At 54.8% G+C, this 23,744-nt stretch overlaps 1 protein-coding gene across 1 annotated transcript; it reads right to left on the minus strand.

The window, feature by feature from the left end:
• Positions 1-2,449: 2,449 nt before the first annotated feature.
• On the minus strand, positions 2,450-22,968 carry KCNH6 (potassium voltage-gated channel subfamily H member 6). The gene is made up of 13 exons (XM_047707652.1): positions 22,690-22,968; positions 21,661-21,891; positions 16,460-16,621; positions 16,151-16,356; positions 13,075-13,500; positions 11,473-11,872; positions 10,172-10,371; positions 9,704-9,956; positions 6,470-6,663; positions 5,111-5,195; positions 4,431-4,599; positions 3,521-3,707; positions 2,450-3,231 (listed from the first exon to the last, which is right to left on the minus strand). The coding sequence occupies exons 1-13, from the start codon at positions 22,763-22,765 to the stop codon at positions 2,932-2,934; spliced, it is 2,889 nt and encodes a 962-aa protein (XP_047563608.1). The 5' UTR covers positions 22,766-22,968; the 3' UTR covers positions 2,450-2,931.
• Between the last annotated feature and the right edge of the window lie 776 nt (positions 22,969-23,744).

Genomic DNA, 23,744 nt, shown 5'->3' on the forward strand with positions numbered 1-23,744 from the left:
TTCAGCTCAGGTCATGATCTCAGGGTCCTGGGATGGAGCCCTGCATCTGGCTCTCTGCTTAGCAGGGAGCCTGCTCCCCACCCCCTGCCTGCCTACTTGTGATTTATCAAATAAATAAATAAAATTTTTTTTAAATGTGTATATATATATATTTGTTGCAAACAGTTATGATCAGGTTATCAATAATAGATCTTAAATCTGGAAATAAATTACATGTAGCATAAACTGTGGTGGGAATAGAATGGAATTATGAAAAGAGACAAAAGAATGATGTTAAAGAAGAGCTTATTCTCGTGTTTTTATTTTTTATTTTTTAAAAGATTTCATTATTGAAAGAAAGAAAGCGTGAGTGGGGGAAGGGGCAGAGGGAGAGGGAGAAACAGATTACCTGCTGAGCAGGCAGCCCAACATGGGGCTAGATCCCAGGACCCTGAGACCATGACCTGAGCCAAAGGCAGCCACTAACCAAATGAGTCAGTCACCCAGGTGCCCCTATTTTTGTTTTTTTAAAATGAATGGTGTAAAAAAGATGTGAGATACACACACACACACACACACACACAATGTAGTATTAATCAGAGATGAAAAAGGATGATATCTTACCATTTACAATGACATGGATGTAACTGGAGGGTATTATGGTAAGCAAAATAAGTCAATCGGAGAAAGACAATTATACAGTTTCACTCATATGTGGAATTTAAGAAACATAACAGAAGATCATAGGGGAAAGGAGGGGAAAATAAAATAAGATGAAATCAGAGAGGGAGACAAACCATAAGAGACTCTTAACTATAGGAAACAAACTGAGGGTTACTGGAGGGGAGAAGAGTGGGAGGGATGGGGTAACCCAGTAATGAGCATTAAGGAGGGCATGTGATGTAATGAGCACCGGGTGTTATATGCAACTGATGAATCAATGAACTCTATATCTGAACCTAATGTTACACTATATGTTAACTAACCGAATCTAAATAAAATAAGTTTAAAAAAAAGAAAATGAATTATGTTAGGGGTTCCTGGCTATCTTAGTTGGCAGACATGTGACTCTTGATCTTAGGGTTATGAATTCAAGCCCCACATTGAGCATGGATGCTACTTTAAAAAAAAAAAAAAAAGAATGCTGTTGGTTCTGAAATCACTATGCTACTTGGATCTAAATGGATTGATATAAATGAGGCAATTTATAAAGTATCAATATTCACAATACACTGGAAATTACATGCTTGCAATTATTTAAGCTCATCAGTGAAATACTTCAAATGTTAAATGTTAAATGTTAAAAATGTGTATGTGGTAGGAGAGATTCATTTTCAAAATTCTTTCAAGAAGTTCTGAAAAAGGACTGAGGGCTAGCGACCAGGTACTTTTTGGACAAAATTCCATTTCACTAGAGTGATTAACTGCAATGTTCTCAGCCCAGACCTGGATTGAAACCATGTCATCCTTTTCCCGTAATGTTAGGGAAGATTCCTTTTTTTTTTTTTTTTAAGATTTTATCTATTTATTTGAGAGAGAGAGAGAGAGAGCACAAGCAGAGGGAGGGGCAGCAGGAGAGGCAGAGGGAGAGGAAGAAGCAGACTCTGTGATGAGCAGAGAGCCTGACACGGGTCTCGATCCCAGGACCCCAAGATCATGACCTGAGCTGAAGACCGATTCTCAACCAACTGAGCCACCCAGGTGTCCCAAGATTCCTTTTTTTTTTTTTTTTAAGATTTTATTTATTTATTTGACAGGCAGAGATCACAAGTAGACAGAGAGGCGGGCAGAGAGAGAGAGAGGAAGGGAAGCAGGCTCCCTGCTGAGCAGAGAGCCTGACTCGGGGCTTGATCCCAGGACCCTGGGATCATGACCTGAGCCAAAGGCAGAGGCTTTAACCCACTGAGCCACCCAGACACCCCTTCATTCCTTTTTTTAAAATTGAAGTATAATTTACACATAGAAGTGCACATATTTTCACCATCTGAAATACACTTACATCACAGCTCCTGGATCAGGAAGCAAGAAGGTACTAGCATCCCAGAGGTCCCCTTCATGCTTACGAAAATTTCGTAGCCTCTCGCTGCTTCTGATCCCTTGTCTCTTAAACAGGGCCAATAATACTGACCCCATCGGATTGTGGTGAGGCTTAGGGAACCAGTATCTACAGAATTGTCAGCAGGGGCCTGGCACAGGGTGAGCACTACAGATGTGTTGGCCAAGCCAGACCCTCTCTGTTTCCCTTTACCCTAGCCTAGCTAAAAGCTCCATGCTCCTGTGGGTTCCTGGGTCCAGCAGAGCACCTTCAGGTCCCCAACACACAAATCCTTGTGGGAGGGACTCAAAGAAGACCACAGCTGTTGGAGTCACAGCACAATCAAGGACCTGATGACTCTCAGGTAAGTAACACACTCAGCCCAACATGAAATGTGCTGACTTTATTAGCTGTGAGACATTCCGCTACCTGGTAGAGTCCCAAACGTCATCACAGAACCATGAGGGGTGGAGTAGCTGGGGCCTGGAGCTCTGTGCCCTGATGTGTCCACTACAGAGGACACTTTTGTCCTCAGCCAGTTCAAAGGCTCTTGGCAGGAGCTCTCACTAACCTTGGGTGCTGAGCCATGAAGCGGTGGATCGTTCTGAGCCACGGGTGGCAGTACCCAGCCGAGAGCAAGGTTCTCACATGGATCAAAAACTTCTTTCTTCAGTGACTCCTCCGTCCCGTAAGCTACCTCTACACCTGAGCCTCAAACACCATCTAAACAGAGTCCTAGAGGAGTCTGGGAAATTCCTGAGCCTCTTTACCATTCGCCATTGTGGGTCACTTGGGTTGGCAGTTTGTAGCTACAGCAGGAGAACGGTTTTCAGAGGTCCACTGGGCAGCTGTCTGCCTCCCCCAAATCCTTCACTCTCACCCACTTTCAATCCCCTCATGGTATCTTATCTTGGGGTTCAGTGGCTCCAACTTACTGCCAATCCAGGATCTGAGCCATGTCTCTGGAACTCCAGCTGCTTGGGGATGGAGCTGAGGTGTTCAGGGAGGGAGGGAAAACGGGGACCACAGATGAGTCCCTGTACCTCCAGGGGAGGAAGAGTTGAGGCCAAGGGTGACAGGAGCCCCTCAGGCTGCTCCTGTTCTGAGTTAACGGTGAGAATTTTGTCTGTTGCAGCCAGGGGAGCCAGGGGAGGCCCCCTGGAGGAGGAGTTCCTTCCTGTCAGCCTATACTTGTTCAAGTCGCCACAGCTTGGGACCTGGGGGTGGGGGGCAAGAAAGGGGGAGGCCACCAACGTCAGGGATGGGAACTGGCAGGAGCTGTGTCCTGTTGCCCTTGCCCCAGCTGTGGGATCTATGGTTACAATCTGGGCTTTGCCACCACCTGTCCAGGCTGCTTGTCATGACGTAAAGGAGGACAGCAGAAGCCACGGCTGCTCTCTGACTGCAAAGGCTCTGGGCTTGATGCCACAATGCGACCAAGTTCCGGGTGGGGCAGACATGCAGCTGCCTCCAGGAAAGCCCTTGGGGATCCCTTCATCTGCTCACCTGTTCAGGGGTCAGACCGCCCGGGGGCAGCCTAGTTCCTGGACTCTGAGTGGCTGAGGCTGCAGGAAACAAGGCCAGGTCATCGGACATAGGGGCTCCCAGAATGCAGCCAGCGTGACCCTGGGGCGGGGGATGCTGAAGGAGCTGTAGGATACGGCTGAGGTCTGAGGACATGCGGGACTCCAGCCTGCCAGACAGAAACCCACAGTCAAGGTCAGGGTCAGAGTCAGCATCAGGGTAAGGGAGAGCAGTTCAGGTCCTGAGGCAGCTCTCAATTTTGCAGCCGGCATGCCATTCCTGCTGCATGCAATGGCAGTCTGGGACCTACCTGATGCTACTTCCCCGCTACAGTCCACAGGTCTGCTGAAATTTCCCTTAGCACATCCCTGACTTCAATAATAACTGTGACCAGGCATTATGCACACCTCATTTAGCCCTCTTACGGGAGCTTTAGTATGGGTATTCTGGTTATCCTCATTTCATGAAAGGGCAAACAGAGGCTCAGAATAGTTAAGTAACTTGTCCACATTCTTGCTGGTCAGTTGTAGAGCCAGGTTAGGAGCCCAAGACTCTACTGCCCCAAGCCCTCCCTCTACCGCCACAGCCCTGCCATCCACAGGCCACACACTCTATGGTAGGGCCTATCGCGTTTGTTTCTGCATGAGGTTATGCTCCTCTTCCAGAAAGTCTTCCTTGGTATGTCTGGGGGTTTGCTAGGACAAGCCGCCCAAGGAAGTGGGCTTAGTGACCTAGGGAAGGGGAGACTTGCAGCTAAATGGGGCTAGCCATTCTAAAACCCACAGAGTACACAGTGATGTCCCTGAGCCACCAAGAGGGGGCACCCGTGCCTAGCCCACTGCTGGGCCCACTCTCTGCAGCCACCCCCATTCCTGGCCCACAGGACACTCACCTGTTCATCTGGGCCTGGAGCTGTTCTAGCCTGGAGCCTAGCTCCCGAGGCCAGCAGTCTGGGTCTCCCTGAGGGTTGGGGGGGCTGTGCCTTGGCTTTGGGGGCACTTGCTGCAGCAACTCAGGCCAGAGGCCAGATGCATCTGAGATGCTCAGGGAAGGGGCTGGGGCTGCAGGAGGGAAAGGAAGCCTGAGCTTCAATGTGGCTGGTTCCACAGGCATGAACTGGAGCAGAGCCCATCCCCTTCCCCTACCTGCCATGGTAACACAGGTTGGGAGAAGTGGATCTCTTTACCTGGGTGCCCTGAAGTACAAGGTCCTGCCCCCATAGAGGTCTGGCTTCTAGGGCCCAGAAAACTCTAACCCCGAAAAGGGGGCTAGGGTCCCAGCTTAGGGGGGGTGGCTGCTGGCTGCGTGGGGACAGTCCAGCCCTGGCCTCACTGTCCAGGGAGCTGCAGCCCAGCCACTCCCCTTGTGCCTTGATGTGAAACAGCCCTTGCTCAAGTTCTGAGCACACAGGGGCAGGAAGGAGACAAGGGTGTCTATTCTTGAGCCTCAGAGAGGGAGCTGCCCTCTGTCCGAAGCTGAGGAAGATGGGGAAGGACCTGAAAGGGGTAGGAGGCTGGGCAGGGGCTTTAGGCAAGGCTGGGGCCAACACTAGTGGAGACTGGCTTTGCTTACCTGACTGGTTGTCACCAAGGAAGAAGGCTTGGTGGTCCTGGCTGCCTGGAGCTGGCTGGGGTGATGACTGGAAACCCCCGCCTGCCTTGTGGGGAACAAGAGCATCAAGTGACAGGTACCAAAGCTGGGACAGCTTTTTTCCTCCCTTGCAACCCCCCTCCTGTGGCCTTTGAGACAGCTAGGTGAGAAAGTAGTAACAGGAGGCCAGGCTTCCCCTGATGCTCCAGAAAGCTTCCTGAAGGTTCTCTCCTGCACAGGTGGGCAACCACCCTCTTGGCACCATGTAACTTGGGGATACTGAGGGGCTACAGATGCCCCAGACCACAGGACCACATCCCTCTTGCCCTAGGGTCCAGCCACTGAGCACTTGGGCCATCTGATGGCTCCTAGGGGCTAGGGGCCCCAAGGCAGATTCCTTATAAAATATCTCCTAGACAGATCAGGTGGGAAGACGAGATACTGGCTGAGGGTAGAAGAGCAGAACAGACAGGGTTGGAATAGCTGTCCGTAGTAAGAAAACCTGCGTCAGCACCATCTTCTAGAAAGTGGGCATGGAGCTTGAGCCAGCAGAACCCATCCTCCTGAGGCTGGGGGGTGGCAGGCTCAGTGCCAGGACCTCAGTCACTGTTTTCTCTGCCAGGCATGCCTGCCCCCTCCTTCACACTGATTCCAGACACCCCTTCTCCATACAGTCCCTTCTGGGCACTCCTTGGTAACCCTGAGCTCCATAGAAATTTGGTCTCCCCACACATCCTCGTGACTTCCTTGGTTATTTAACTATGAGGCTCTTTATTTTCATTGAGTTGTTATAATCTCTTCCACTGAGTGATAAGCTTGAGAGGAGAGGCTGCTCTATCACTCGTTTACACCCCTGGGACCTGGCACTGTGAGCCCCTGGACGGCAGAAGCCCCCTTCCAGCCTGGTGCTGTGAGGTGGGAAAAACCTCAGCTGTAGATTTGCACAAAGTTAAGTCCACTCTTTGGCTCTGCCTTTGACTGTATGGCTTACTGAAAACGGTATGGCTTTAACTGATGTACTCGTCCTCTCTGACCCTCAGTCTCTTCATCTAGAAAGTGGGGGAAATTACACCCTGTGCAAGGAGAAGACTAAATGAGATTGTGTAAATGAAGCTGGGTTGGTGCTCAATAACTAGTAGCTCTCATCACATTTGGGATTATGTTGGCCACAGTAGGCGTAGAAGAAATTACAGTGAAGGACGCAGGATGGGGTGGAAAGGAAGGGAGGTGGTCAGATGGGTCCCCTGAGGCCAGGCAGGCCAAGGGCTCAGCAGCCTCCATGGCCTGTTACCAGCTGGCTGAGGGCCACTCCCCGCCCTGGCCCACCCAGCCCAGACTCACGTCCCGCAGGTTGAAGGTGACTTCCAGCTTACTCCAGAAGCTGTCTGCAAATGCAGGGTACATGTCCAGCACCTCCAGCAGGTCTGCCCGCTGGATCTTGTGCAGGTCACAGTAGGTCAGGGCCCGCACATCTGCACTGGACTTGCCCGGCCGGGCGTGAAGGCTAATGGGTTCCCCAAAGATGTCGTTCTTTCCTGCCAGCCAGAGGGACAGGGGTCTCTCCAGGATCTGGCTCCAAGCTCTCCTTGGAAGAGCCTCCCTGAGGACCCTTGATCATGAACTCTCCCCCCTCCAGGGATCCTGCCAGGCTGGGGCTAGAGACAAGCCTGGGTGTGCTGGCTGGGGGTGGGAGGGGTTGGACGTGAAACCGACCTTTTTCTTTGTTCTCTGAACTCTGAAGAGGACATATACCATCCCAGCATGTAGGTCTCCCCCAACACTAGTCTCCAGGCCCCTCAGGACCACCCCCTATCAGAATCCACCCCCCCTTCTATTTTCTTTGTTCTCTGGCACTGCCCCTATCCACCCCTCCACTCCAGGGGAAAGTGGGCAGGAAAGGTTCCCTGTTCAACCTCTTCCTTGCCCCTCAGTCTGGTGGTGCTGTGAGTGCAGGGAACCCAGGGCTGGGAACCCCCATTGCCCCCACAGTGAGGTCTGAGGCTTCTATCTCTTTGTGTTCCCACTCCCTATTGAGGGGCCCGGTAACCAGCATGGCCCTGGCAGAGGAAGCCTGGGGAAGTCACTTCCCCTCTCTGGACCCCACCACCATTCTCCTCTCTAAAATGGGTTTAACTATATCTGCTTTGCTTGCCCCACTGGGCTGTCCAGAGGAACAGATATGATGCTTGAGAACCTGCCTCAAATAGCAAGAAGCACCAGACAGGTTGGTGCCAGGCACCGGGGGCAACGGATGTCCCAGGGTGGATGTAGGGTGATGACACTTGGGGCATGTGGTGAGGGTAGGGTTCCTCCTGGTGCCAGACCCCCTGTGCTGGCCACAGGATGTAAACGTGAATAAGATCCTATACACCCCCCCCAAAGAGCCCCCAAAGTCCCACAAGACAGGCATCTATGCTACCAACTAGTTTATGCATCATGTGTAGAGTCTTAGGATGGGGAGAACAAAAAGCTAAAAGGAGGGGGAGGGGCTCATCGACCAAGGTTGGTGGAGGCTGGGATGAAAGGCTTACAGAAGATGTGATGTAGGAGCTGGGTTGTGACAATGAGGGCTGGGCCCGCAGGAGAAAGGCAATCAGAGTAGAAGAACCATCTGCCCAGTGAGGGCAGACAGAGAGCCCAGGGCTGGGGTGCCAGGGACCATGATTGCCTGACATCCACTCCCCACGGGGAAGTCCAGCCCCTCAGCCTGGCAGTATGACCAGGAGCCCTAATGGCTTACATGGACAATGATGGATGGAAGCCAAGACCTGTTGCCCAAGAGAACAGGATCAAAGATCACCAAAAGGAGGGGACTAAGGTCCAGAGAGAGAAGGGACTCACCAGACTCACATATGAAATTCATAAACTTGAAAACTGGGCAACATCATAAAATGATGGTTATCCAGTAGACAAAGGATTATGACCTAATGTACATTTCCACTCAAGGCAAAATGAGAGGATTTCAAGTCTCTAACTGAAACTTACATTGGACTAGCTTCTTAGTTATTAAATAGATTTATTATCCTTCCCACGTGGATGGCACTTCTAAGGTAGGCTGGGAGTGAGGGAAGGTCTCATAGAGGAGCCCACGGCTTGAACTCAGCCTTGAAGGATGACCAGGATCTGCTAGAAAAGTGCTCCAAGCAGAGTGGTAGCACGTGCAAAGGCAGGGAGGTGTGACAGATACTGCAGGGTAGGGAAGTCTAAGTGTTTGGATGGCAGCAGCATGAAGTATCAGGGGGGAGGGTGGCAGGATTTAGGGACGCCAGATCAGGGAGGGCTGTGCATGTTGTGATCAGGGGTTTACATATGTCATGGGTCATGAGGAACCATGGAAATATTTTGAATAGAATAGGAATATGCAGATGTGAATTTCAGGTCACTGGCAGAAGGTGGAAAATGGAGTATGGGGGTAGATCAGATGTAGGGACACAGGAAAGGAGCACTTGACATGTGCCCAGGAAGGATGTGATGAGGGCTGAAGCCAGGCAGGGACAAGGAGACAGGTGTGGGATAGAGAGGTATTAAGGAGGGTAACAGATGGGAGTCTGTGGCTGCCTGGATGGTGGGGATGGGACAGGAAAGGAGAAGTGTGCTCCCTTGGTTGATTTCCAGATCTCTGGCCCCAGCAACGGATGGTTCAGAGTGATGGGGATTCTGAAGGAGCAGATTTGAGGAAAGATAATGATTTTAGACACAGACACGTTGTTTGGTCTGCCTATGGAATATAGGGTGGCCATACCCAGGAAGGAATGGAATATTCTGGCCTAAGGAGATATTGGGGCCAGGACAGCTGAGAATGTGGGAGCAAGGCAGTAGCTCAGGTGAGGGTACTGAGTGAGGAAAAGAAAGCAGAGCCCACACTTGGTGAACACCAGCTGGGGGGCGACCAAAGGGAGAGGACTGAGCAGAGGAACTGGAGGCAGCCTGTTCAGTGGGGCTGGAGGAGAGCCCAGCCATGGAGACCAAAGGAAGGAGAGGCTGGCATCCTGATCAGAGTCTTGGGGTGGGCTGAAGTCAGGGAGAAGGCAAGGAAGATGAGAATCATCTCAGAGAGGTGAAGTGATTTGCACAAGGTCACATGGTTGGTAAGGAGCAGGGGCTTGTGTGCCCCCAACTCTGTCCCCTGTCCAGTGCTCATATCCTTCTTCCAAAGTGTCCAGCTGTCCGTATAGCAGCAGTGAATGAGACTGGGGTCCTCCCTCCACCCAAGATAAAGCTTTGCCCTCTCACATTGAGCTCCCCAAGAGTGGAAGAAGGTAGGCGCCTTCTTGGACTTTGGAGTCAGACACATAGCCCTGGAATCCTGGTCTGGCCACCTGTCGGCATGACCTCTCTGAGCCTCTACTTCCCTATCAGGAAAATGGAACCCATGGTAGAGATTTGTTTTAAGGGTTCAGTGAGCTAGGTATTTAAAGGAAAAAAAAAAGAAAGAAAGAAAGAAAGAAAAAAGCTCTCCACTGAGCACCGAGCATGCGCACATGGCAGGCCAGTAGGAATGGAGTAGTCCAGGCAGGACATCTCTATTTCCACCCCACCCACCCATACCGGTCTTGCCCTCCCTGCCCGACCCACCTAGGATGGCCACCACCATGTCGTCGCGCAAGATCTCAATGGAGCCACGAGAGATGAAGTAGAGCGTGGAGAGCACGTCGCCCAGGTGCACCAGCGTGTCCCCCGGAGGTGCATGAGTCGTCTTGAACTTGACCGCCAGCGCTCGCAAGCAGCCCTTGCTGGCTCCATGGAAAGCAGGGCAGTGCTGCAGCAGCGCTCGGTGCAGGTGCAGGCAGATGTCGGCCTGCAGGCACTCGGGGAAGCCCTTCAGCACCTGTGAGGGGGGCGGCCTCATCCAGCGGGATGCGGCTGGGCCTGGGGCTAGGGGAGCCGGAGCGGGGGGCAGGGGGAGGGGGTAGAGTGGAAGATGGTAGGGGGCTGGGGGTGCCCTGTGCCCACGGGACCTCGGCCTCCCCCGGGGGCATTCAGCCAGAGCTGGGACATGAGCTGGATCGCCTGCCCCACCCGAGGTCAGGCCGCGGGGCTCACCGCGTTCATGTCAATGCCGTTGGTGTAGGACCAGGCATGCTGGAAGTACTCTTCCAGGCGCTGCCGCAGCGGGTTTGGGATCTGGTGGAAGCGGATGAACTCCTTGACACGTAACATCTGCGTGTGGTAGCGCGCAGTGCCCGAGTACAGGCGCTGGATGATGGCTGACACGTTGCCAAAGATGCTGGCGTACATGAGGGCTGGGGTGAAGAAGCAGGGGTGCGGGGAGTGAGCTCCTTTGCAGCCCCACCAGGCCATAGCACCCCAAGGCCTGCTCCAGACTTCCTTCTCCCTAGGAACCCTCTAATCAGGGACCCCTCCGTCCAGAGCCAAGTCAGAGTGCCCAGAACTGTTCCAGGGCACACAGAGGGACAAAAGCCCCTGGGCTTCCTGCCCTCCTCCCTCCTCCCTCTGTGCTGTGTCTCTTGGCACCTTCCTGGACCCAGAGGCCAGACTCCTGAGAACTAGGGCAATGATTTTTTTAGTACAGATTTGTTTTCCTCCTTCAAGTTGTAAAAAAAAAAAAAAAAAAAAAAAAAGTATAATAAAGGGAAAACTCTTGGTCTCTGTTTTCACCCATTTTTTTTTCTTGTTTTTCTTTCTCCGGGCTTTCACATCTCTAAATACTCTGAACATGACAACTTCTACGTGTAAAATTCCATCTGACTCTTGTGTTGCTAGACGAGGTGTCTTGGGGAGCAGGCAGCGCAGTGCAGGGCCCGGAGCAGCCTGAAAACAGCAGCCTCGCCATTTTCAGCAGCCTGATCAGGGTTGTGGTCTGGAGGGGCAGGGAGGGGGCCACATAGCCAGAGGAGCCGGCCCCCTGGGATAAAACTGGGTCTGTGTGTATCCCTGGCAAGTTAGGACCCTCAGTCTCCTTGGTCTGTAAACTGGGCTTGTAATACGGCCCCCACAGGGCATGCACCTTTGACAAGCACTTACAAAAATGCCTGAAGGGCCAGCTTCATGGGTGTGTGAGCTGTGCTAAGAAGGGCCCCCGGGCTTGGTTGCTGGCTCTGCTGTCACCATTCTGGAAATCCTTAAGACTTTTTAGATAAACAGTCCCCACCTTTTCATTTTGTACTGGGCTCTACAAGTAGTATAGCTGGTCCTGTTGCCTGGCACAGAACAAAATGTTGTACGTGTGTTAAATTCTGTGTGTAGTAGGTGAACAGGTGCAAAATTTCCTTGTGCTGCATGCTTTGTATTTGCCCATCCCCTACAGCTTTACTGTGTTCTGTCTCATTACCAACTAAAACTTGAATGGCACAGGTAAGGCCTGGGCATGGGGTAGCACTCACAGCCGATGAGCATGACGCAGATAGAGAAGACCTTCTCAGAGTTGGTGTTGGGGGAGACGTTGCCGAAGCCCACACTGGTGAGGCTGCTGAAGGTGAAGTAGAGGGCGGTGACATACTTGTCCTGCACCGAGGGGCCGGAGGCTGGGTCACTGCCATTGTAGCGTTTGCCGAGCTGCACGCCCAGGCTGTCCAGCCAGCCAATCTTGGGCTCCAGGTAGGGCCGCTCCACGTTGCCGATGGCATACCAGATGCAGGCTAGCCAGTGTGCAATGAGCGCAAAAGTGCACATGAGCAGGAAAAGAACAGCTGCCCCGTACTCAGAGTAGCGGTCCAGCTTCCGCGCCACGCGCACCAGCCGCAGCAGCCTCGCCGTTTTCAGCAGCCCGATCAGGGTTGTGGTCTGGAGGGGCAGGGAGGGGGCCATGGAACCGAGGGTCAGCCCTGGAAAGGCTGCACTTAGGATCACCTTTGGTTGCTTGTGCATGTGGTCACACAGTCATTCAACAAACATTGGGCTCTTAGCCGGTGGCAGCACAGCACAGCACAGTACAGCAGAGGGTCTTAAGGAGCTCTCAGCCTAAATCTCAAAACATTGTTATGGTTGTGAGGACAGAAGTCCAGGGGAGTGCAGAGAAAAGGGTGATCAATACAGAACAGGGGAGGCTTCACTCATGAGCTGAATCTTGAGAGTTGAGGCTGAATCTGCAGGCAGACAGAGGGAGAGGGAAAGGCATTCTAGGCACAGGGAGTAGAATGAGGCAAGCAAGGCGTGGAGGCATGAAACGGCACAGCCCGCATGGGAAACCAAGTGCGGTGTTGCCGCCTGGAGTGCAGGGTAGATGGTGGAGTGGTGAGAAATGAGCCTGGAGGGTGGGTGACTGGGGGCTGCTCCTGTGGACCTCAAGGTCCAAAAAGAGCTTGGCTTTTATTTCAAGCCACTGAGAAACCAATGAAGGTTCTACAGGGTCAGATAAATGATTTGAAACCGGTCCTGGTTTCTGTGTGGAGGAGTGAGGCTGGCAGGTGCAGCGCTGGGGCAGAGGTGGGTAAGAGGGCCGCTCGGTATTCTGGCAGGGGCGGTTGGGGTGGAGAGGAGGGAAAGAGATTGGCTAGAAATGGGTGGGCACGGGAGCAGGGAGTGATGATGGACTTCCCTCCCCACCAGCCCCCTGCTGGACGGGCTGTTGTGGGGGTGGCTGGTACACAGAAAGCAGAGCTGATCTGAATGGAAAGCTGATCCCAAGGATGGGGGCAAAAGGACATTGTGGGACTAGAAGCTATGAGAAGAGCCTGCAAATGCCTTCATGTCAGCCGTAGGAAGTGAGTGGGCATAGTAGAGGGTCTGGGGGTGACCAGGGGATCAGGCTGCCTTGCAGAAGTAGCCTGTGGATTCCCTTTCCAACTCCAGAGTAAGTGTGCTTTAGAAGCCAGCACAAGGGGCTGGGAGATGACACGTTTGAGGTCCCCTCTCTATCCCCACCTGCTTTGGCAAAGGTACTCAACACCAAGTGCTCCCTGCACCCAGGACTGTGGGGCTGGGAAGCCTCAGGGCTGGGGCACAGGGAGTAGCCACAGCCGCTGGCCTGAATGGGGTTTGCTCACCTCATCGGAGCCAGTGCGGAAGATGAGCAGGTCGAAGGGGATGGCGGCCACCATGTCAATGAGGAACCAGCCCTTGAAGTAGTGGACGGCGATGCGGCGAGGGTGGCTGACCACCTCGTCGTTGGTGTTGACATAGGTGGTGCGGAAGTTGATGACAATGTCCACGACAAACATGATGTCTACGATGAGGTCCACCACGGTGAGCGGACTACAGGTGTAGCCACAGTCCACGCGTTGTGACTCGTCCTGGTCGCTGAGCAGGAAGGCGGCTGAGTAGGGTGTGAAGATGGCCGTGTAGATGACCAGCAACAGGATGAGCCAGTCCCACACGGCCTTGAAGGGGCTGTAGTGCAGCAGGGTCCCCCGGTGGATGCGTGGAGCCTGCAGCTTGTACTCCGGCAGCACGTCGGCACCCAGGGACAGAACCTGGGGGTGGGGATACATAGGGTGTCTGCTGCTAGTGAGACAGGGCTGGGAGGGATGAAGGCTTCTCGGAGGGGCTGGGGGAGGGGACTGTGGGAGAGGGTGGGTGATGAGGGCTGTGGCAGGTAGAGGGGATGAAGCAAAGATGGGGAGAGCATGTGTGAGGCAAATTCATAAGGTGACAGGTGTATTGGGAGGAAGTACAGAGGGGAGATGGGTTACATGAGGAAGGACACAGCTCTGTTGGATAGGGAACCCAGGCTGGAAGTTCACCAGCTCCCTCACAAACAGGCCAGCCTGGAGTGGAGACAGCACTGGGGCGGGGTGGGGTGGTGGGGTGGGGGGAGGAGAACCAGGCTCGGAGTCATCGTGGGCATGTTCCAGAGAAGAACTTAGATCGAAGAGGGTAGCTGGGGGTTCGATACTCTCTGGTGGGTTTGGGAGGTTCCCAGAGGTCAGGATTCCTGATGAGACCAAGTCACTCCCAGAAGAACCTCTTCAGTCCTGAAGGTCCCGGGGAGCCTAGACCAATGAGGGGCCTCCCTGGGGCCAACTCACAGAGCCTTCCATGGGAAGAGTCAAACTGGGGTCATGTAGCTAATCTGAGCCCTTGACAGGTCCTGGGCACCAAGGAGCCCCAACTATTTTGCATGTGTGCAAGGGGGCTTTGCTCATTACTTTCAGCTGAGGCCCCTCTGTTCTGCCCCTCCCACCCTGCCTCGGAGACTATGGCCAATATAGGGTCACCAGGCCCAGCCCGGCATGCCCAGGCTCTTGCCAGCTACCCAACACTAGAGGCAGCTGGGGTATCAGGAAGGGCATGTGTTTTGAAGCCAGCCAGACCTTCCAGGTTGATCCCAGTTCTGACATTGCTATACGTCTGTCTTGGGGTGAATTTTATGAGCTCTGTGAGCCTCAGTTCCTCTGTCCACAGAGTGGATAACAAAGCACAACCAACTCCAGACGTGATCGTGCATCCCAGTGGCACATGCCGCTCTACTATCATTCCTGATGGAGCCTGAGGGCTGGCCCGCTGACCCCACCCCCACCACTGGATAGGCCCTGGCGGATGGCCCTGGTTTGAGAAAATCTGCAGTGTTACATTCTAACCTTTGCAAATCAGATCCGTTAACAGATGAGGTCACAATAAGGAGGATCCATCAAAGAGCTTAGGTCCTTAGGAGGTAGGAGCTCAGGTGTGAGGGCCCAGCCCTCTGAGCCTTGGTTGAGGCGGGGGAACTTCCCTACTCGGGGCCCATGCCAGCTCCCTCCCCTGAGGTCTGTCAGGTGCCTCTCCTACTTTAGGGCCCTTACAGGGTGAGCTGGGAAAGCCAAGGCAGTCTGGGGCGCTGGGGTGGGGGGGGCAGGATAGGAGCAGAGGGGCTGGTGGAGCCGGGACCATGGGCCCCAGCCAGGCCTGTCAGTCTTTCATGGGCAAATTTCCAGTCTAACACCCCCCATCACCACTGTGCCAACCTGAGGGCCTGGGGTGAGTGGCCTTGGCAGGACTCCCATGGTCAGGTCACTAGGGCCACCCTGCCTGACCTCTGAGGCCCCGGGCCCTGCAGCCTGGGGTGTTTCCTTCCCAGGGTTCTCACATTTGGGGAGGGGCTGGGTGACAGGGAGTTTCCATCCCACCTGTTCACAAGTGAAAGGGGGCAGGGAGGAAAAAGAACTGACCCATCCCTCATGAAGGCAAAGACTGAGAAAGCTGAGTGGAGGCCCCCTAGACCCCCACCCCCATGACCTGTACTTCCTCACTCAGCCCTGGCCTAGCCCCCTTTGATGTCTCCATTACTCAATGTCGAAAGGATCCTTAGAGACCGTGGAGTCCAACTCTCTCTACAGGAGAGCTCTGGGGCCCAGAAAGGGTTAAGGTTACTTGTCCAAGGTCATACAACAAGTCAGGGGCAGGAGTCTGGTCATCTGAACCTCAGACAGGGTTCTTGCATTTCCCTCTAGAATGGTGGTGGGGACTGGGACATCAGGCCCTATGTGAGGGCACACTGGGGTCAGCTGAAACAGAAAACCCAGGAAGGTTTGCCTGGGGCTGGCCAAGGAGGGGCTTACAGGGAGGGAGGCATTCCAGATGGGACAGCTGGTCCCCTGGCCCTGGATCCTCTGACTCTGGGCCTGCTTCAGGGCATGAATCCCCAGGAAGATGCTCAAAGAGAACTTAAGATGCCAGGGCCAACTCCCCTCTGCCTGGCTGGCGGGAGGATCCTGTTGTGGGCTGGGGGTGGAGGTGGGGAACAGGGACAGGAACAGGGCCCTCCATCCTTCCTCCTCTTCTCCCCTTAGGACGGCCCTGACACTTCTCTCTGCTTCTCCTTTTCTGTGACTGGCAGAGACTTGAACAGGCCCCCGTGGTGGCCTGGGTGATCCCCCCTCCCAGGTTCCTCCAGAGCTAGGGCGTGGCACTATCCCCAGGCTCTGTTGATACCCACCTCCCCGCCGCTTCCATCAGGATGGTGGGCTCTAGGTAGGCCTTCAGGGCTAAAGAATCAGACTGCGGCAAGACAGGGGGCCTGGGGCTCAGACCAGACCCCAGGGGGCTGGACAAGCTGACTGTCTCTACCACCCCCAGCCCCAGGCCTGAGAAGGGACCCACGAGGCCCAGCACAGCCCCGCCACCCTGCCCTGCAGCCCGCACCTGGGTGACCTTCTCAGTGACATTCTGGGTTCGCTCCACCACCTTGTGCGGTGCGATGATCTCAATCTCCGTGGTCGAGCCCGAGCGGTGCTTCTCGAGGTTGAACTCCACGAAGTTGAGCGTGAACTGTGGGATCTGGCCAATGGTTCTGTACTTGACCCTGCCTGTGCCAGGCCCCTGTGCCCCCAGCCTGCCATGAGAGCTCTCTGAAAGCAGGCCCAGGGTCAGAGCAGCCAGGCCCAGGGGACCAGCTGTCCCATCTAGTACCCCCACGCATCCCTCCCACCACCACCCGTACCCCCACCTCACCGGAGCCCAGGAAGCTCTGGGACAGCAGGCACTGGGACAGGCTGCGGCGTTCGCTTTTGGCCAGGAGCTGGGCCAGGTCCTCGAAGTTGAGGATGAACATGATGACGGCCCCGTCCTCGTTCTTCACGGGTACCACGTCCACCAGGCAGCGGAAGCTGGAGGCTGCAGACACCATTGGGAGGGGTCACAGAAGGGATCCTCTCCTGCAGTAACACGGCCAGGGGAAGCCAGGGAGGGGGCTGGGTGGAGGTCAAGTGAAGGGCAGCCATGGGACTATTGGGTAGAAGGTTGGTGATGCTGCCCAGCAGGTGCCCCACCCACAGGGCAGAGGTAGGGAGAGCAGCTTAGCTGCTCATTAGGAGATAATGTAGCATCGGGCCCAAGTCCACACTCAGCCCTCCGCTCAGGGCTTAACCTTGAGGTTTGCTTCTGCTGTAATTAAAGCTGAGCAGATGGGGTGGATTAAGTGGGGAGGGGATGTCGGGCATTCTACCCCCATGTAGCTCTGGCTAGCCCTGGGTTCAGCTGCCATATTCTTTTTTTTTTTTTTTTTTCAGCTGCCATATTCTTACCCGACAAAGATGCCCCGCTCCCTTGATGCTGGAAGGAACTCAGAAAACACACTAAGTACTGTACCTGGAGACAGTGGGCACTTTGGGCCTCAAGATCCATGATGGTGCCTCAGGGGAGGGGGAGACATAGCCCTCCCCTCCATTCTGCAGAGCCTGGGGTTCTGAGAAACTGACTGGAGAGGGCTGGAAGGGGAGGTGGGGTGGGGCTAGTCTCGCTGAGCTCTCAGCACATAACAGCTTGGGGAGAAGGGACAGGTCCAGGATGAAGACACTGGAGTAAAGGCCAGGCTGCTGCCCCAGGGGTCCCAAGGCAGAGGTACAGGGACTAGAGGGCAGGCAGGGCAGTGGCCTGGGGTCTGGAGAAGGAGAGAGATGGCAGTTTGGGGACAGGCCCCTCTCCTTCTATCCCTCTCACGCCCTCTTAGGCAGCTTAGACCTAGCTGTTGGCCCTCTGTTCTTCTTTCTTGGCTTCAGGGTCTCCCCTGCGTGTGTGTGTGGGCGGGGGCAATCAGACCTAAGATAGCCACATACTCCCAGAGCTCAGACTATGGCCTGAGTTGGTGGGTAGATGCTCTATAGTCCCCCTTTCCATGATACCCAGTGGTCCCATGTCCCTCAGCTGAAACTGTTGGTGGGTATCAGGCCCAAAGGGCAGGATGCTAAGAGCCAGGGCCTCAAGTAAATATGCAGATCAGCCTGCCTGAGGGTAGATTTGGGTCTGTCTCACGTATGAGGGGTCAGTACCTGTCCTGGGTGTTGTGTGTTGGTTGAGTGAATGAAAGAGCATGTAAATGTGAGCACGCAGGAGTCCAGTTGACAGGAGCATTGCTACTTTGGGGTCCATTAGGATCTCTCTTCCCCCAAACTGCCTCCTCACACCATCAGTGCTGGGGTGCAGCTAAGTGGCCTGCATCCTCCCTCCCACCTTCTTCCCTGGGAGCAGGGATCTCCTGGATCAGATTCCCTGACTCCCAGGCACCAGGCAGCCATCTGCCAGCTGCTGCCCTGGGCCCCGGGGGAGACATCCACACCGAGGAGAGGCCACCCACCTGCCTCTGTGACCGCCCCTGGGCTCAGAGGGCTATGGGCTCAGCCTCCCGAGCCACAGCCCAAACTCTTAGCCTGGGACACCGGGACCTACCCAGGAAGGCTTGCTGGCCAGTGGTCCGACACATCCCCACCGAGGCCAGACTGTCACCTCACTGGCACTCCTCTCTGGCACTCCAGAGACCTGGCCTGGGATAGGGCAGGGAGAGGGCAAAGCTGGACAGAGGGGCAGAGTCTCCAGGCTCTCTATGCTGTTGGGCACTGTCAAGGCCCAGGCTTCAAGGGGTAGGACCTGCCCACTGATGCTCTTCTGGGAAAACTGAGGATGGGAGTGGACCAAAGACCCATCATAATAGTGAGGGTTGGAGGGGAGTCGTGCATCCCGTGCCCGACCTTCATTCTTGCTGCCTCTAGGGTGGGCAGAGAGAGGAGTCTGTGAGGATTTAGATGAGTTTGGAACTTTCTTTTTCCACAGCCCTAGGCTGCCCTTGCTCACAAGTGACTGTGTCTGAGTGACCAGAAGCAGGTGAGTGTGTCACCGCAGGCTGTGCCCAGGAGAGGCGGTGTCCCTGTGCTCTTGCCCCACTGCTGGAGGGGGAGCTACCTTTTACCCCTTCCAGGGGCTCCTTCCAGGGCCCACCTCACCTCTGACAAAGGGCAGCAGACTTGTCTGCCCTCTGGGAGGCAGCCCTTCTCTCTGCTCTGCTCTGCCCCCTGGATGTGCTCCTTCCTTCAGTTTCCCATTGTCCCTACCCCTCGCCCCCTGGCCCTTGCCCCTCTTCCACACAGCCTCCCTGTCTATCACCCCCACCTCTTTATGCCCAGTCTGGGTTTGTAGGGAGCCCTCAGGGAGAAGCTGGTACTGGAGAAAGCTGCCACTGAGAGGGTAACAGGGGAGGGTGGCCTCCTGCTTGGAGCTTCTGGCATTCATGGGTGAGTATATGGAAAACACTGGGGCCTCTGACCTTGGCCCTTACCCTGTCCTCCTCATCCAGAGCTGAGGTCTGGAGGAGCCCAGGCATCCTCTAGTGTGACTTGGAGATGAGGAGACTCTCTGGTTTGGGGTCATTAGAGAAGAGGGCCCGACCAACACAGGCAGGTCTAGGCTCCTCTGCCAAGGGTCCAGCGGGGGCCTGTATAAAGGTGAGAGAGATCTGAGCACTCTCTATTCCTCCCTCCAAACTCTCATTAGTTTTAGTCTGTCGTGACTGTCCCCATCCCTCCTTATCTGTTAGATTCTTACTTTCCTCAGTAAAGGCAGGTGGCGGAAGAGCCAGGTTCTTAGGGGTCTCTGAGCCCTAGCTCATGGGGCAATTTTTGCCAAGTGCCGTGGCTTCTTTGAATCCAACTTTGTGCAGCTGTATAATGCGGAGATAAATGAACACTTTCATTTTGACTTGGAGAACTGTCAGTGGATTACCCTTTTAGAGGAAAAGAGGATTATAAATAAACCAGCTAGAGTTCTGTTCAGGACTCTTTTCCACCTCCCTGGAGTCAGGGGGAGGGGAATAAAGGAGGTATTGACTGGAAGAGGGAAGAAATCACCATTAGGAGACCTGTCAGGAGGACTAAAAGGTATATGGGAACATTATAAAAGAAGGATCATGTAGTCAGAGTGGACCATAAGGTGAATATAAGTTATCTGAGTACCACATTCTTTCCTTAGGGTAATACAGGCCAAGAAGCTCTCCTTTCTGGATTTTGGGCCAATCTCAGGTGGGTCCAAGTGGTATAAGGCTTGGGTAACAGGGCAGAGAAGGGCTTAGTGGCATAGGCTGGGGTTTGCAGGCACCAGATATGTGGTAATTTTCCATTTTCACCCAGGTCACGCCCCCAAGACTAAGTCCTGGGATCTCTTCTGATATCTGGAAGACCCCAGCAGGGTTCTGAAGATCTGAATCCTGATCTGAGAGGGCCAAAGCCTGGTCTTGATCTCTTCCCCCTGCCCGGGTACATGCAGGGTGCTGAGGAGAGACCCTAAGAAAGCTGATCTGACATCCCTAGGATTCTGAGACCAGCCCATATGTCTCTGGGGCCCAGCTAGAGCTCTGGGGTTAAGGACCTGTTATCCCCCCATTTCCTGCTGTCCCATCCTATCTCAAGGGGACCCTTCTCACTCCCCTGACTGTCACCTCCTCCCTGCAATGATGTGAGGAGTTGAGGTCACAGCTTTTAAAAATATTCTGACTTCATTAACCCTGCAAGGGCTGCCAAACTAAATCAGATTCTTCCTACTCCCCTAATCATTACCCCTGCATCTGCTTAGTTGGCGGCAGCAGGAGTGAGTCAGGGGGACATCCAGGACCCAGCCAAGAAGCATCCTAGAAGCCCTTGAACACAAACATGCACACACATACATGCTTATGTCCACTTGCATTCATGCTCCACACACACCCCAGGCCCCTAGGGCCCCGGTTCTCAGTACCCCTTAGCCGCAATCCAAAGGAACCTGGTCTTTATACTCAGAGGGCCCTCATGCCTGCCTTCTCCAGAAGTCCGGCTTCTTAGCAGAGGCAGCTGGGGGTCCTTTCTCCCCTCTTGGGATTACTCAGAACAAATAGCTCAAGGCAAAAATCTGGAGACTTGGGTTCTGCCCCAAGTTGGACCCCAGCAGTAGGATATCAGGCAAGTCCCTCCGTTGTCTTGGGCCTTGGTTTCTTCATCCATGAAATGAAGGGATTTATCTAAGCCAGTGGTTCCTTAACTTGACAGGACATCAGAACCGCCAGGGAGATTTCTCCAAATGCACCTGCTTTGGTTTCAACTCACACCTCTGAGTCAGCCTCTCTCTAGGGAAGGTGTGTTTTGGAAAACACGACCCAGGTAATTCTGATGCAGAACCAGGGTGGGGGGCCATTAAGTGATTTCAAAGGGACTTTTAGGATCCTAGTTCCCACTCATCTCTCCCCTTCTTCCCACCCACTGTCTGAGACTCTGAGGTCCTAGGGGGAGAGTCTTAAAGGGCTTAAAGGAGCTCTGTCCTCAGCTCCTGCCCCATGCTTTTGTCCCGCTTGCAATAAACGTGGGCTGGCAGTAACATCCCAAACTGGACGAGCCTCTGGGTAGGGGCAAACTCCAGACTCTATCTCCTCAACGATCTGGGGCTGGGTGAGCCAGGTCCACTCCTGTTTCCCAGCAAGCAGCCCCCAAGCCTTGCCTGCCCACAGAGGCATTGAGGGGGTGATTCCTCCCCTAATCTCCAGAGCAGACGGAGATGAGGAAAGGTTCATTTTCATTCCAGCTGCCTGACAGCTGGGGCTGACAGTGACAGAGTGGGCAGCCAGGAGACTGGGGATGTGGGGGAGGGATGGTGGAGCGGGGGGCCCTGCCTGGAGTGAGGATCAGTTGGTGAGTCACCCTGGTCCCCAGCTTTGGGAAAGGACCTCAGAAGGCATTGATTCCAATGCCTATTGCTCCTCCCCCCACCCCACCCCGTGCAGATAAGGAAACTGAGGAGCAGAGAGGAGCAGGATTTGTTGGGGCCTCTGGACCCTGGGTCAGTGCCCTCCCGATGGCCACTGTGGCTGGACAAGAGAGGGGCCGAGTCAGCCCTGCAGAACCTGTGGCACAAGGGAAGCTCACCATCCTTGCGGTAGTAGAGAATGTCCACCTTGCACTCCTCTGTCCCCAGCAGGGCCTGCGCTAGGCGGGACATGGCACTGCGCGGGGTATTGGGTCCTGTGAGGAAGTCGCAGGTGCAGGGTCGCTGCATCACCTCCACTCGGGAGTAGCCGAAGAGTTCACAGAAGCCGTCGTTGCAGTAAATGATGGCACAGTTCTCCATCTGTGCATTGGCTATCAGGAACTTCCGACCTGGGGTGGGATGTGGGAAGCCCATGGCGACCAAGACTGGGCAACCGAGGGCAGAAAGATCATAGGGATTTTCAGCAGCAGTGAGGGGGTGTCTAGATGGGGGAGCAGAGCAGTAACCAGAATGAGGGAGAGAAGTCAGGTCTGGAGAGGGTGGGAAGACCTCGGAGGCCAGAGTCAAAGGGGGTGGCCATGGGACTCTTGAAAGTAATGAGGGTGATGGTAAGGAGCGGGGGGGGGGGGGGGTATCAGAACGGTGACCAGAGAAGTGCTGGGGAAGGGGAGTCAGGCCTGGGGGTAGTGGGAAGACCAGGGCAGTAATAGGGTCAGTGAAGTGGAAAAGAGGCCCAAGGCTTCCTGGAGTTAGTGCAAGGAGTCAGGAAGAGGGAGCAAGGATGTGAACAGATGGGGCTCAGGCCTGGCGAGAGGGCCTATAAAAATTAGAGTGGCTAGGGTCAGGAGGTGAAAAGGAGGGATCAAGGAAACCTCTGGAGGAAGGGGTGGGGGTTGGTGTCAGGAGGAGGAAGCCGGACAGAAGGGAAGATCAGCGATTGGGATACGGAGAAATCAGCTCAGGGAAGGGGGCATTGCAGCCTGTCTCTCTTGGTCCAGAGGAGAGTGTGGCATTTGAGTTAAGTGGGACTCGCTGGAACAGAAGATGTCCGGGGACATTAAAACGAAGGATTTTGCATTCAGCGTCAATAACCCCCACTCTGCTCCATTCGAAGTAAGTAGAGTCCCACCACTCCTGCCACCGAACCAGGAGTTCAGATCCGCCCCCACCTTAACGCATACACTCACTCTGGCCCTCGAATTTGCGGATGATGGTGTCCAGGTACGTGTTTTGGGGCGCGACGTGGCCCCTGCGGACAGGCATCTTTCGGCTGCAACCTCCGCCCGGAGCCACCAGCGCCCGGCTCCCTGCGTCTCCACCTGTCCTCGGGCTCAGCGGCGTCCGGTTCCGGGTGGGCGCTGCCCCCGGAGTGGGCCGCGGGGCTACGTGCCCCGCCTGCCCCCCTGCGCCTACCCTCTGCTGCCCTCCCCGCTCCGCTCCCCCAGGCCCGAGGCTCCCGCGCCTCACTCCCCCGGCTCCAGCCCCGGAGCTGTCCGCGCCGCGGTGCTGAAAGAAGCGGCGCGGCGGCGGGGCGGGGTTCGCTGGGCGGGGGCAACTTCTCCCGACCCGACGGGGCAGGGGCGGGGCCCTGACTCCTAGGGGGCGGAGCTGGGCAGAAGTGCTGCATCAGGGAACGGGTCGGGGCTCCTCTCCCGAGCTTCTTTCTGCTCCTGTCCCACTGGCCAGTGGCCTCATCCCCTATCGGACCCTTGCCCGCTACCGTAGGGCGGTCCATACCTTGCGGGGCCGGGTCTTTTAGGTGGAGGGTGAGGAGAAGGGGAGCAGTTGTTAGAGGCCTCAGGTGGTCTTTTGCTGACTGTTTCTTTCACAGTTAAACAACCCTTAATCCCAGTGTGGCTCAGTGGGTTAAAGCCTCTGCCTTCGGCTTGGGTCATGATCCCGGGGTCCTGGGATCAAGCCCCACATCGGGCTCTCTGCTCAGCGGGGGGCCTGCTTCCCCCTCTCTCTCTGCCTGCCTCTTTGCCTACTTGTGATCTCTGTCAAATAAATAAATGAAATCTTAAACAAACAAACAAACAAACAAAAAAACCAACCCTTAATCCACCCTTGCCGAGTTTGCCCTCCAGCTGAATCCCAGTGCAACATGCAGAGCTCCTAAGTGGCAAGCTCAACACGGCCCTGGCCCTGGGAACATGGGTAGGAGTACATATGGAGGTGTACAAGAAATATACAATAAGGTATCTTCTTCAGAGGCCTGAGAGCTCTTAGCCTACGGGCACTG

This window comes from Lutra lutra, chromosome 16, assembly GCF_902655055.1.
Source record: "Lutra lutra chromosome 16, mLutLut1.2, whole genome shotgun sequence".
Taxonomy (NCBI): Eukaryota; Metazoa; Chordata; class Mammalia; order Carnivora; family Mustelidae; genus Lutra; species Lutra lutra.

What these genes read in the sequence shown, in the direction of transcription:
- KCNH6 (XM_047707652.1), bottom strand. Translation starts at nt 22,765, where the DNA reads ATGCCTGTCCGCAGGGGCCACGTCGCGCCCCAAAACACGTACCTGGAC. An exon ending in TCCGCACTGGCTCCGATGAG is followed by an intron (nt 11,873 to 13,074) that starts GTGAGCAAACCC and finishes CTGCCCCTCCAG; the next exon opens with ACCACAACCCTGATCGGGCT. An exon ending in ACGGCATTGACATGAACGCG is followed by an intron (nt 9,957 to 10,171) that starts GTGAGCCCCGCG and finishes CCCCCCTCACAG; the next exon opens with GTGCTGAAGGGCTTCCCCGA.